At 41.4% G+C, this 15,193-nt stretch overlaps 1 protein-coding gene across 4 annotated transcripts in view; it reads right to left on the bottom strand.

Moving 5' to 3' along the window:
* MRPL48 (mitochondrial ribosomal protein L48) overlaps nt 1–15,193 on the bottom strand; it is a 51,416-nt gene that overhangs the window by 16,836 nt on the left and 19,387 nt on the right. For all 4 annotated transcript variants that reach the window (XM_032427184.1, XM_032427182.1, XM_032427183.1 and 1 more), the window contains one exon: nt 8,146–8,234. In XM_032427184.1, coding sequence (XP_032283075.1) covers nt 8,146–8,223 — 78 coding nt within the window. In that variant the 5' untranslated portion in view covers nt 8,224–8,234. The remainder of the gene's footprint in view (nt 1–8,145; nt 8,235–15,193) is intronic.

Genomic DNA, 15,193 nt, shown 5'->3' with positions numbered 1-15,193 from the left:
AGAAGGCCTGGCCCTGACTGGGATGACCAAGAGGCACAGCCTGGTACTGCACAAAGCACTATACTTAGATGGAAGCCAAAGAAAAGCCGGACTTAAAGCCTGTCTGCTTAGTCACTAAATGACATTGAATGACCTCTCTATGTGTCAGTTTCTTCCCCTTTAACACCTAAAGTTCTTGTTAAGCTTGAAATGGTAATTTATATGAAATGGAAATAGCATAGACATCAGATGGATTCTGACCACCCTTTGTTCAAATGTCGGCTCTGGAAATTACTAGCCATTTAGGCAAGTCATTTAATCTCCCTGAGTCTTAGAGTCCTCAAACAGGGTCTTTAATAACTAGGATATCTGAGGATTAAATAAAATATACCATTTATAATATTATAAAATGAAATAATGCTTTTATTTTTTTTACTTTCTTTTTTATTAAGTTTTTTTATTTCAATTCCAATATAGTTAACATACAGTATAATATTAGTTTCAGGTATACAGTATAGTGATTCAACAATTCTAAACATTACTCAGTGCTCATTGTGATAAGTGTACTATAATACTTTAAAATGGAATAATGCCAGGGTCGTCTGGGTGGCTCAGTCATTCAGCGTCTGCCTTCGGCTCAGGTCGTGATCTCAGGGTCCTGGGATCAAGCCCCGCATCGGGCTCCCTGCTCCGCAGGGAGCCTGCTTCTCCCTCTCCCACTGCCCCTGCTTGTGTTCCCTCTCTCACTGTGTCTCTCTGTCAAATAAGTAAAATCTTAAAAAAAAAAAAAAAAAAAAGAATAATGCCTTTAAAGCCTGGCACATAGTAGTTACGGCATCTGGTATATAGCAGTCACTCAATAAATGGTAACTTAAAAAAAAAAAAAGGTTGAGTAATGTACACAAATAGGACAGTATTACCATAAATTGGAGGTAATCATGCTCCTGGTATCCTATTGTCATGCTTTACAGAATGAAACATTTATGCAAAGTGCTGATTCAACCACTCAGGAAAGACACCAAAGAAACAGTCCCAGGCCTCAAGGAATTTACATTTCAGAGAGAGAGGAGACGCACATGAAAAAACAAATTGCAATTTAATCATAAAGAGCAGCCCACCTCCCATGGCAAGTTCAATGCAAACTACCTCGCTGCACCACGCTGATTAACTCCCCAGGGGGAACCCAAGAGCAACCACCTCAGGTGGGTACAGTTGAAAGGGCAGTAAGCAGAGACACTTTAAGGATATATAGTAGTTACTTAATAAATAGTATCTTTTAAAAAGGGTTGATCTAGACCTCCCTACTTCTCAGTTCCATGGTCCCTCATCCCCTAGTACCCACTTTAAACTCCAGGATTAAAAGACTGCTAAAAGTTTCCCAATTGCATCTCCAGGGTCAGTGTCTCCCTACCTTCACCCAGAAGGTTCCCCCTCTTTGCAGAGCCTTTGACTCTTCATCCCACATGCTTAATGTGAGCAACTCCTATTTATTTTTAAGACTCAGCTCATGCTCATCCAGGAATCCTTCCCTGATTTCTCAGGCTGAGTTAGGTACCACTCTTCTGTGTTCCCATAGCAAATCCTCCCCCAGATACACCACTCTCAATCACATGTATGCATTTATTCAACAAATACTGACTGCTAGTGATGAGCAAAACCAGGGTCAGGATCAGGGATATGATAGGAAAGAAGACAGCCATTGTCTCTGCTCACTAATGTTTACAGTCTATCCGGAAAGGCATATACAGAACAAGTAATTATAAGGAGATGGCATGTTTTGAGGGAGGAAAATAGAATACTATGGAATTGTGAAAAACAGACTAATGCTATCATCATCATCACCACCTATGGGCTCTGTGTTTCAGACACTGCTAAGTTCCTAAAATTCTCTTATTTAACTTACTTCTCACAACAACACTGGGAAATATAATTCCTATATAAAGCCAAGGAAACTGTGGCTTGGAAAAATTAAGGAAGGTACCCAAGGACACACAACTAGTAATCATCAGAGCTGAATCTTTAATTCAGGTGTGCTTAATTCCAAAACATTTCTCTTAACCTCTGTCTTTCCTTTTAAGGAAAGTGTGCAGAGCCTGCCAGTTTCCTCAATATATATTCCCCCTTTCTCCTTTAATAACATAACTGCTGAAATGCAACTATGGATGGCAAACTTTATTCATGAAAGAATCATTAAAGAAATCAAAGTAAAAGGGGCCTGGATGGCTCAGATGGTTAAGCGTCTGCCTTCGGCTCAGGTCATGATCCCAGCGTCCTGGGATCGAGTCCCGCATCGGGCCCCCCCCTCCTTGGGAGCCTGTTTCTCCCTCTGCGTCTCTCTCTCTCTCTCTCTGTCTCTCATGAATAAATAAATAAAATCTTTAAAAAAATTTAAAAAAAAGAAATAAAAGTAAAAAAATAACAGAACTGCTGCATTGTAGCTGGGTATATAACCATTCATAATAAAAAATTACATTTCCCAAGCAGTCTTGCAGCTAGGTATGGTTATGTGACTAAGTTCTGGCCAGTGGGATAAGAGCTTATGCACACTACTTTCCCTTTCTCCATCCTGCTTGATGGAATGTGGACATGGTGGCTGAAGAGGGAGCAGCCATCTCAAAACTATAAAACAGAAACAGTATGATAAGTGTGACAAAGCCAAAAGCTGGAATATCAACTTATACTTTTATGTGAAAGAGAAATAAGCTTCTATCTTGTTTATGCCCCTTGATTAAGTGGGCCTCTCTATGATGGCTGTCAAACTACCAACTCAATTCCTATAAGAAGGTACTACATCTCGGGGTGCCTGGGTGGCTCAGTCATTAAGTATCTGCCTTCGGCTCAGGTCATGATCCCAGGGTCCTGGGATCGAGCCCCGCATCAGGCTCCCTGCTCTGCAGGAAGCCTGCTTCTCCCTCTCCCACTCCTCCCTGCTTGTGTTCCCTCTCTCACTGTGTCTCTATCTGTCAAACAAATAAAATCTTTAAAAAAAAAAAAAAAGAAGGTACTACGTCTCATTCATTTCTCTATTTCTCCACATTAAATGTTGAGTTGAACTGAATTGAACTCCGGTTCTGGTTCCATCATTCACTAGACACACATCATAGAGAAATTATTTATGCCCCTCAATCAGTTTCCTTTTCTACTCTACTTCACAGGTTAGTTGGTGAATCAAATGGCATTGTTTTCAAATTTGTTGGTTGCAAAGGGCCTAACAAAAATCATTTTTCTCTTTGTGAAACACCATAAAATACTCATCAATATACTTTCATCATATACAACAAGACTTTACTAGCAGAAAACATGGTTATATTATATAAATGGAGTTCTCTACATCTCAAAAAACATGAAAACATATCTGAATCTCTCTGTTAATATTTGTTTTCATCAAGTAAACCTGATGGGAGAAAAACCTGAAATTTAGAAAAGTCTATCCATTAACTGAATATCTTTCTAAAATGTGGAAGATTGCACTTAATAAACTTGAGGAGAGGTTCAGCTCTAGGATCACCAGTGTTCCAAGGGCATATGGCTTGAGAGGCACTGAGATAATGGATGTAAAAGCACTCTGAAAATGGAAAGGGATCACTACTATTATTCATATCTAACATGACTCCCTCTAAAACTCTGACATGGTTGTAACTCAGAACGGGCAAGGCAGAATGAGACTGGTGGGCGGGCGACGAGGGCGCTCTAACAGCACAGGCTGAGGGAGGTCAGCACAGGAATCACTCTCTGTGTCTGGAAAAGTTCTGGGGAACTCTTTTATGTTCTTTACAGCCCCAGTGTTTCCCAGTGTACCCCAAGCAGCTGGATACTCCAAAAGTCAGTTCACTTTACATACTCAGTGTATGAATACAGGCGGCCTTTAGTAAATGTTTGTTGAAGTGACCTCCATAACACCTTCACTGACCCTTTCAGGCAGAATTGCTTCCTTAACTCCGTTCTCTTGATATTTAGTTCATTCCCCTAGTAAAGCACTTACCACGTGTAGTTAGTTACATTTTTGAGCACTATCTTTCCTAGCCTGCTGTATGCTTTTGGTAGGAAAAGACTGTGTCCCATTCACCTAATTTGTGCTCACACAGTGCCTGGCATATAGTAGATGCTCAATAATCATTTTTCTTTTCAATGAGTTACAGGAGGTAGACTTGAGAAAAAACATGGATGCTTCCCTAGTCAGTCCTATAATCCATGTCTAGCCCTACAGTTACTGCACCAGCAAAAACCGATCTTTCTTTCCCCAGGAAGCTAGGACTGTCACCATAAAGTGATTCTGATCTGCTGATTTTTCTGGGAATGATGCCACAGTCTCCTCACAGACTTGTGGCTGTGGGAGCTAATCTATCTATGGGTATTACAACAAACTAAATAGGTGTCATAAATGACAGACACCTCCTCTATGTCAACAGTGCAAACAGTTTCCAAGGGAAAAGACATCTCTGACTCCTAGGGGCCATTCTATAAAGAGGAAGTAAATTGCCTACATTACAAAAGATACACATTACTCTCTTGCCCCAGGGCCTAGAAAATAGAACACAGAACAATTATAAACTGACAGCAATTTATGTTGCCTCCATTCCATCCTCCCTCATCTTCCTCTTAGCAATTCTCTGTTTCTTGGATTGTTATTACCCCAAGATTGAAGGCAGGACAACAGCTGAGGGCAAGTAAGTGGTCTTAGGAGAAATAACCTAGCACTCTACAAATACGAAGGACTACACATTTATTTCTATGAAATAAAAATCACTCCAAACAATCTGAAGCCTTTTAAATTCAACAGAGTGATTCAGGGCCCTTGAGGAAATAATGAGGTCTATACATTGAGACACAGTGTTAGGTCTGGAGATGAGCTCCAAAACGTGATCCCTCACTGCCACAGTCAAGCTGGGTCATACAGCATGTAAGATTACACCAGCAGAAATGGGACAAGGTCTGGGCACTTGGTGCATGAGAATTAACTTTTGTCTTAGGGATGGGGGGCTCAAGAGAGGAGGGGACCCAGCCTAGGACCCAGAGAAGAAAAAACAGAATCTGGCTGCTTATTGTTTTTTCTAAGATCTATGCTCAGGGAGAGAAAGGGGGCCACAGGATGCCTTCTAGCCTTTCTAGCCCAGTTCTCCAGTAGGGTAGAAGAGACAGGGACCTGGGATAGAGCCTCTGCAAGCTGGCAGATAGATGAGAACGTTGATGTACTGTCCCATGCAGGAAGCAAGGAGCCTGCAGCAGCTTTCATTACTATCTGGCTAGCCACCCAGGGACAATGAATGACATCAGAGAAAAGCCTACAACCCTAACCAAAGAGAGCATCACTCCCTTCAAGCAACCAAGGTCATCTGGAGCCAGCTGTTTGCAAATATTAGGTTGTTTTTGCCAGCTCTGATTTACAGAACCTTGGGGCAGCTCCAATAACCACACATCAGTTCAGCTCAATCAATATTTACTGTCCTCTACTTGATGCCAGGCCCTCTGCTGCAAACTGAGGATACAAAGACATGGCCTCTACTCCTAGAGAGCTCACCATCTAGAAGGGGAGATGGTCATCAAACAGATCATTAAAACAGAGCAGTAAGTCATATTACAGAAGAAGCACAAGGAACTCTAGCAGCTCATGGTAGGACAAGTAATCCAGTGCTGGGAATCCAGGAAGGTTTCTCAGAAGGGGAGCTTCATTTTTCCCCCCTCACCCTGCTTCCTCACTAGAATTTATTTTATTTTATTTTTTTATTATGCTATGTTAGTCACCCTATAGTACATCATTAGTTTTTGATGTAGTGTTCCATGATTCATTGTTTGCATATAACACCCAGTGCTCCATGCAATACATGCCCTCCTTAATACCCGTCACCGGGCTAACCCATCCCTCACTAGAATTCAAAGGTTGAGGATGTATTAGCCAAGTGAAAAGAGAAGAAAAGAGAAACTTGGAGAAGATATTCCAAGTAGACAGAATAGCCTTGAAACAGTATGTGTTTCATAAAGAGACTTGTGAGGCCTTGAAACGATATGATAATTTGGATAAAAAGCAAGGGGCTCAATGCAGTTAGAGCATAGTATACCTGAGATGGGAGAGGAAACTAGGGAGAAAGATAGGGGCAGATGGCATTAATATGATATTAGGCTTCCTCTTATACCAAACTACAGAGCAGGTCAGAGCATGGCATACATAGAAAATTATCTTTTAAGATGGAGGATCCCTGGACGCCTGCGTGGCTCAGTCGGTTGAGCATCTGCCTTTGGCTCAGGTCATGATCCCAGCATCCTGGGATCGAGTCCTGTATCTGGCTCCTTGCTCAGCGGGGAGCCTGCTTCCTCCTTCTGTGTGTGTGCTCTCTCTCTCTCTCTCTCTCTGACGAATAAAATAAAATCTTTAAAAATAAATAAAAGATGGAGGATCCCAATAAATTAACAAAAAGCCAAGGAACACACACCCAAACCAAATGAATTTTATTTCCTACTAATTTATACGGGACTGTTAGAAGAGGGATATCCCAAAAGAAAACAACTCCAACAACTACTCTAAGGTGTCACAACTCAGAAAGGGTGTAAATCACTCCTTCTTTTGAATTTTATTAGCACTTTGTATCTTCTTTTTAGCACCTGTCACTTTCTGCTGAGGAGCATAATTATCTGTGTCTTACCTCTAATAGTTTACCAGCTCTCTGAGCACGAACCAGGTCTTGTTCATTCATCCTCTAACATTTTATTACAACCCAGTCTGAATAGGCAAGGCACCCTCAACAATGCCTACCACATAAGAGATGTTCGATAAATGTTTCAGAGCATCAGAATTACATATCAGAGCTGAAAGACTCTTAAAGATATCCTAATCCAGTTTCTCAGCCTTTATGAAGACTTTGATAAAAGCTATGGACTCTCTTCCCAGAAAAAAGATCACACATAGAAAACATTTTACATATAATTTCAGGGCCCACAATGCCCAGAGGGTTAAGGTTAATTTTCCAAAGTCGTGAGGGTGTAATAAGTGGCATAACTAAGCCTACAAGCTTCCTGGTTCCCAATTCAGTCCTCTTCCCACTACAAACTACAAATGAACAATTTTAATTGGGCTATTTCCTGCTGGGAGGCTGTCTATTACAAGCCTCAGATGTGACAATGATCCTCTCATGAAATTCCTTGCTATAAGGAGGATGCTCAGGAGAACATGGAAAGTTTAGTGGCTTCTGAGACCCAAATACAGTGGTACTGACCTCTGCCAAGGAGAGAAAGGGGCAGCAGGAAATGTTCATGGTTACGTGGGAGCATTACAATAAACCAAAGAGGCAAAAGTGATGTTGAAGTCTCCCTAAGTAGAAGAGCAAAATCCTTCTAAACTGTACTGTTTACAGGAAATGACAGAATCATGACTCAAAACCAGACTTTCTGACTTTCAGGCTGGTGTTGTGTCCACCTCACCACAAAATCCTCTGCACATGCACAGAAATCAAACCACCATAGAAGCAATACGGTAGCTCTGGAAATCCTAAGAAATGGGCTAAAAAATCTTATAATGCTTAAAACTAACACCCAGTTATCTGTGATAATGGATTCAAGGAACATAAACATCTTTTAAATCTGCAAATACTATAAAACTATTTGGCTGAAAATGCCATTCTGCCTCTACTCGCCACAAACCATTCATTCAACTTAAGTGAATGTATCATTTATTGTGAGGTCCATGCTGAATAAGTACTAAGAAGATATTTTTTTTTTTTTTTAAAGATTTTATTTATTTATTTGACAGAGAGAGAGACAGCGAGAGAGGGAACACAAGCAGGGGTAGTGGGAGAGGGAGAAGCAGGCTTCCCGCAGAGCAGGGAGCCCGATGCGGGGCTCGATCCCAGGACCCTGGGATCATGGCCTGAGCCGAAGGCAGACGCTTAACGACTGAGCCACCCAGGCGCCCCGAAGATATTTTTTTTTAAGTACCACAAGTAATGAAACCAAATCATTGGCTTTTCACTGTGATAACCTGGTGTAGGGACAAGATTGAGAGCTGGCAGAAACACCTCACTGTAGATAATTTCCAAACGAAATAACTGGAGAGGACTCAAGGGTAATCCCAATATTATTTCTACCTCCAATGTTATCAGCCCAATGCAAATCTGATCTGCAGTTTTTGGAAAAGATGCACACTATCCTCTTCTAAAGGACCCTGGCTCCCTTTACCTCCTGTGCTTTAACTAGGTGCTTGTATCTTCCAATGCCATGGGTAGGCTTTGTCTTGTAGTGCCGACTGGTACCCATCAGAATGCCACCTAAAAGACAGAAAATAAGACAAACCTGTTTCAAAGCTCCTGCAGGGCAGACCACACGTGAGGAGACAAATTCTCCACCACAAGACTAGGAATATTTGGGATAGTGGGTCTCCTGCTGGTTTAAAGAACCAGAGCCAGGGCTCAGGTCATGATCCCAGAGTCCTGGGATCGAGCCCCACATCGGGCTCCCTGCTCAGCAGGAAGCCTGCTTCTCCCTCTCCCGCTCCCCCTGCTTATGTTCCCTCTCTCGCTATGTCTCTGTCAAATAAATAAAATCTTTTAAATAAATAAATAAATAAATAAATAAATAAATAAATAAATAAATAAAAAAGAACCAGAGCCATTTCTTGACCCTGGGCTGACTCTCAGTTTACCCCCTTTTTCTCTCCTCTTGGCTCCTGGACTATATCCACTCCCCACTACCTGTTTTTCTTTGAGAAATTCTTTCCTGCTATAGCCACTGGTGCTGAGAGGACAAAATACATTCTCACAGTGTTCTTGTTTTCACTTGTTCCTCCAATGCCAATAATCCTTTTGAAGTTTTCTAATGTGGATCATACAGAGAAAGAGATGAGTGGCAAATACAACAAGGTAAGAGGACAATCACAGATTTCCACAAAGTTTTACAAACCATCTGTTTGATTTATCTGTGCTAATATGGAACAACTGCCAACACACACTGCTAAGTAAATAACAATAAAAACAAAAAGCTAAGGTACAGAACGCTGTGTGTGTATGCTACTACCAAGTATAAACTAAGATCTCCATACACATATTTATTGTGGTAGACAATATGATATTATTATTAAAGTCCTTCCTTGGTTATAAGGAGTCCTTATAAGATGCACCACTTGGATCCATCTTCAAGGAAGGACTTTAATCTTCATTATTTTAAGATTTTATTTATTTGAGAGAGAGAGAGCACAAGTGGGGTGAGGGGCAGAGGGAGAAGCAGACCCCCTGCTGAGCCGGAGCCTAATGGGGGGCTTGATCTTGGGACTCCAGGATCATACCTGAGCTGAAGGCGGACACTTAATTGACTGAGCCACCCAGGCACCCCTAATCTTCATTATTTTTATCCTTGTTTACAAATAAAGAAACTGTAGCTCAACACATGAAAAGATGCTCAACATCACTCATCGTCAAGGAAATGCAAATCAAAACCACAATGAGATATCACCTCATACCTGTCAGAATGGCTAAAATAAAAAACACAAGAAACAGCAAGTGTTGGTGAGGATGTGGAGAAAAAGGAACACTTGCGCACTGTTGGTGGGAATGCAAACTGGTGCAGCCACTGTGAAAAGCAGCATGGAGTTTCCTCAAAAAGTTAAAAATTGAACTACCTTATGATCCAGTAATCACAGTGCTGGGTATCTACCCAAAAAATATAAAAACACTAATTCAAAGGGATACATGCACCCCTATGTTTTTGCAGCATTATTTACAATAGCCAAATTATGGAAACAGCCCAAGTATCCATCGAATGATGAATGGATAAAGGACATGTGGTATATATAACAGAATATTATTCAGCCATAAAGAAGAATGAAATCTTGCCATTTGCAACAACATGGATGGATCTAGAGAGCATAATGCTAAGTGAAATAAGTCAGTCAGAGAAAAACAAATACCATATGATTTCACTTATATATGGAATTTAAGAAACAAAACAAATGAGCAAAGATAAAAAAGAGAGAGACAAACCAAGAAACACTCTTAACTATAGAGAACAGGGATGCCTGGGTGGCTCTGTCAGTTAAGCGTCTGCCTTTGGCTCAGGTCATGATCCCAGGGTCCTGCCTGCCGCTCCCCCTGCTTGTGCTCTCTCTCTCTCTCTGACAAATAATAAAATCTTAAAAAAATATATATCAACCACAGAGAACAAACTGATGGTTATCAGAGGGAAGGTGGGAGGGGGCATGGGTTAAATAGGTGATGGGGATTAAAGAGTACACTTATCCTGATGATCTTCACCCAGTGGTGATGTATGGAATTGTTGAATCACAATATTGTACAGCTGAAACTAATATAACACTGTACGTTAGCTATACTGGAATTAAAATTAAAAACTTAATTAAAAAAAAAAAGAAACTGTAGCTCAAAAAATATGGTGAAATGGCCAAGGTCATCCAGCAAGTAAAAGGCAGAACTGCAATTTAAACCCAGGTCTATCTGGCTGAACGGCCTGTGCACAGGTGGATTCTCATGACATCTGAATTTCTGGAATATAAAATCTAGCTAGATATGAACTTTCCTAGTTCAGATCATAGTTTCTTATCTCTACCCTCTCACTGGAACCAGCCCCACACAGTTCTTCTATGTCTGTCTCTCTTGCTCACTCTCTACCTTCTGGAGAAGTATTAATCCTAGGTTCTGCTCCCTTTCCTCCCAGCTCCTATAGTCCTGCCCTCATCTTCCCAGGTCCAACATTCTATGGGGAGGCTAAAAAGAAAATGGTGTGGAGAAGTGAAATGTTTCTTAGGCTTCTCTTTTCTAAAATGGGCCTCCAAGCAGGTCTGCTCTATGCCAGGCCAGTCAGAGACTGGCATCAGAGCCAATCCTGCATTTATAATCCACACTATTTCATCAAGACAAACCCTGGATATCATGGGTCCCTTCCATGATATGCATTAGTCCACATTTACTACTGCATGCCAACAACACTGGGACAAAGATGACTAGAATATGTCACTTTCGCTGGAGACACTCAATGTGTACTAGGGAAGGATGCTGGAAAGCAGATAATCACCTTACGGTGGACAAACTCCTTTAACAGAGATGAGAGCAAGGTAGTGAGTGTCTGGAGGAAGGAACAATGAACCTGCCTTGGTCGGGGGAGGTGGTGGGAGTAGGGGAGGGTAAGGGGAATAGGTTCAGAAGAGGTAACAAATGCATTCTTGCAAGAGGAGTAAGAGTTTACCATGCAAGGAAGAAGGAGGTATTTTTGGCAGAGGTTCCAAAAGAGCACTGAACACAACTGAGGTATCTTCTTGGCTGCTATCCCAATTCTGTCTCTCTAAATCTAAGACCTTGGACCCTTCGAGCCTTCAGGTTCCAGCTCTGCAGCATGGAGCTGACAGTCTATGGGAGGAGGGAATCATTAATGGAACAGTCACAAAATAAATATAAAATTACCAAATGTGATAAATAAAAAGAAAAAGCACAGAGGGCTATGGCAATACAATTGGTGGATCTATTTTCGACGGGAGTATCGGAGAAGGCCTCTCTGAAAAAAAACATGTGAACTGAGACCAGAATTCAGAGGAAAATAGTGGTTATCCCCAGGGAGGGGAAGTGGCTAGAAGGCAGGAGGAGAGGGAGACTTAACTGCTTATTTTATACTCTTTTGTTATCAATAAAACTTGTTCCAAGTACATGTATTATTTATTAAAAATAAATAAACAAACTGAAACCTGAAAGGCAAAGAGGAATTTATTAGGTGAAAGGATTGAGGATGAATGTTCCAGGCAGAGGGAATAGCAGTGCAAAGGCCACCAGTTGGCACGTTCAAGGAAAAGAAAGGCTGTCACTGTGGCTGAAGCAAAGTGAGAAGGGCACAGAGTATACCAGAGACCAGAGCAGTGAGTGGGAAACACACCACACTAGGCCTTGTAAAGGATTTGCATTTCAAGCTGAGCAGCCATAAGCAGGGTAAGTATATGCCTGATATGTTTTTAAAAGATCACTTCGGTTGGTGTATGGAAAAAGGGAGAGAGAGCATGGATGGGTTAAGAGATTCAAGGGGCAGCCTTGGCTAAACTGTTGTTGGTGATCTCACTGTATCCACACCCCCCTCTCTATTCCACCCTCTACAGCTGACAAACTGATCCTTCTAAAACACAAACCTAATCACGTTCTTCTCTTTCATTAATTCAACCATTTAATCCTTGTAGCCACATAATTTCTTTTTAAGTACTTAGTATGTGCCAGGCACTGTGCCAGGCACTACAGAGACACCAACGAATGAGGAGGGGAAGGTCTTGGCCATATTTCAAAATGTTCACACTCCTTAGGTAAGCATTTAAGAAACTGGATTCTTTAATCTAGTTCCAACAACTTCATCTCATTCTCCCACTCCTCCAGGCCTTTAAAACCTTGCTCCTCAGCCACAGAGCTACACTTGCCGTTCTGTATGAACCATGCCAAACCTCTGTGCCATGCTGGGCAGTACCCCCTGCTGGGACTGCACCTCTCTGATGGGTGAAATCCTAGCCAGCCTCCAGGGCCAAATGTCACTTTCTCCGTGAAACTCTTCTACTGCCCTAAACGTTCAAAGATCATCGAGTTTACTTCATGGTTTTAGCTCTCCCATGCCTCCACAATATAGTAGAACATTTTGTATAAATAAAGAAAACTCAGATGCCAACCACCATCTTTAACTACACAGAAAATCAAACACCCCCCCCAGTGGTTTCAAACAGAACCAAAGGTGATCTTTGAGACGGTGACACATTTTAGGTGAAAGCACCAGACTGTGTACCTCAGCCTCTCCTCTGCTGGGATTCCTTGGCAAGGAAGCATTTTCAAATTCAGTTTAGGGCAATTCCTATAATTAGAGCAGCTGGTTAATTAAGAAGTTGGTTCACACTACTGTTAAATTAACCATTTTCCCCCTTAAATGAAAGGTTTTGGTCAAATTACCAGTGTTTAAACTGCTTAATTAGCCAGTTGTTTACATTATAAAATTTACCAGTTTGAAAGCCTCCGATTTCTAGTAAGTTCAAAAGAATTCTTGCCCTGCTCCTTGTCATCAAATGGGTTTCCAGCTGTCACATTAATATTGCAGCCTCGTAAGAGGAAAGGCAACTCTTTTCACTAAAGATACAGAACCCCAGGGTTTCAAAAGGAGGCTCTGAAGATCTTTCAGTTAGCACAATTATAGGATGTGATCACGTACTGACTTCTCCCACATCACATTCCTTTACTTTATATATGCCAAAACCAACTGTCCTTCAGTGTCCCTGTTTACTAAGCTGGGAACTAAACCCATCAATCCAGGATGGGGGTAAACAACGTCACTTTAATTATTTCTCCTTCAAGATTAGAACAAGCATTTTTAGCATGGCTATGCTGCAGAAATGGGGGGAAACACTGGGGTAGCCCCAGTCAGAATTAATTACAGGATATTTTCTCCACTCAGTAGACTAGAGGTCCCTTACACACCAAAGGGCAGGTACACCCCAGCACCTGGCAAATAGTATGTACTCAGAAATTGCCTTTATGGGGCACCTGGGTGGCTCAGTCAGTTGGGCATCTGACTCTTGATCTCGGGTTGGATCTTGAGCTCAGGGTCGTGAGTTCCACACTGAAAGGTTCTTAAGACATTTTACCAAGACAAGCTGCAATGATTTGGCCCTGACAGCTACTCACTTTTTAAAAAATTTCTTTTCAAACTTTTTCCAGTTTTTCTAATTATAGTACACTGAACTACTTGGATTTGAATGTGCCATGTTTCTGATTCCACCTTTTTGCTCATGCTGTAATGAGAGGACTCTGAGTTCTCTTCACTTAACCTCTTTAGACCTCTTTATATATATTTACTTCTACCTCTCTATGTATGTTTAAAACAGTAAGAAAAAGGCAGTCACTACAACCACACCCATCTTTTAGAAAGAGCAGCTGGTATGGTACCCAGGCCCGCAGAGAGAATGCTGGGTGAAGGACGGAACCGGGCACTGCTCCCCACTCTTTTCTGAAAGCCAATATAATTCAATCTTGGAATTTCTGATTTTAAGGATATCTCAAAGAACCCATGAAAAATGCCAACAAAACTATGTCCTTTCAAGTAGAATTATCTTGGCATGCCAACATTGGTGAGTCACCTTGGGCCTTCTAGAGGGCCTTCTGAGATTCCCTGACAACAAATGAAAAATGGGCAAAGGGAAAGATAAATGGCCAGTAAATGTATGAAAATATGGTCAACCAACTAGTAATCAAAGACATGCAAATTACAGTACAAGGGATGGCATTTTTTAACTTACAATATTACGAAATATTAAAAAATTAATAATGCTTCATATTGATGAGTATATCAAAAGGGATTCTCAAATACCAAAGAAGAATAAAATAGCACAATCTTCCTGAAGACCAATTTGGTAATACATCAATAGCTTTAAAAATGTCCATTTCCTTTGACCCACCAGTTTGACTTTTAGAAATGTATGCTGAGTAAATAATCTGATAAGGGTATAAATACTGATGTACAAGGATGTTTATCATAGTGTTGTTTACATTGAAAAATCTTGGAGACAGCTTAAATTTCTCCAAATAGAAAACTGTTGGAGGGGCACCTGGGTGGCTCAGTTGGTTTAACATCCAATTCTTGGTTTCAACTCAGGTCAAGATCTCAGGGTCATGGGATCGAGCCCCATGTTATGCTCTGCACTCAGCGTGGAGCCTGCTTGAAATTCTTTACCTCTTCCTCTCCCTACCCCTCTGCTCCTTCCCTCCTCCCCCTGACCTGCTTGGTCTCTAAAATCTTTAAAAAAAAAAAAAAGAAAAAGAAAAAGAAGACTGAGTAAATTATATTATCCTCCACCTCTCTCTCTCTTTTTTTTTTTTTTAAAGATTTTATTTATTTATTTGACAGAGAGAGAGATAGCGAGAGCGGGAACACAAACAGGGGGAGTGGGAGAGGGAGAAGCAGGCTTCCGCGGAGCAGGGAACCCAATGTGGGGCTCAATTCCAGGACCCTGGGATCATGACCTGAGCCGAAGGCAGATGTTTAATGACTGAGCCACCCAGGCGCCCCATCCACCTCTCGTTTCAAAAGGATCCCTACTGGATCTCCTTCAACAGGTTTTAACATGCCCTATTTGATCCCAACTGTTTTTTGTTTTTTTTTTAAGATTTTATTTATTTGACAGAGAGACAGCGAGAGAGGGAACACAAGCAGGGGGAGTGGGATAGGGAGAAGCAGGCTTCCCGCCGAGCAGGGAGCCCGATGTGGGGGCTCC

This window comes from Phoca vitulina, unplaced genomic scaffold (assembly GCF_004348235.1).
Source record: "Phoca vitulina isolate PV1807 unplaced genomic scaffold, GSC_HSeal_1.0 scaffold36, whole genome shotgun sequence".
In the NCBI taxonomy this organism is placed as follows: Eukaryota; Metazoa; Chordata; class Mammalia; order Carnivora; family Phocidae; genus Phoca; species Phoca vitulina.
Note: the sequence above shows the minus strand (reverse complement) of the source record. Positions and strands in the feature narration are given on the sequence as shown.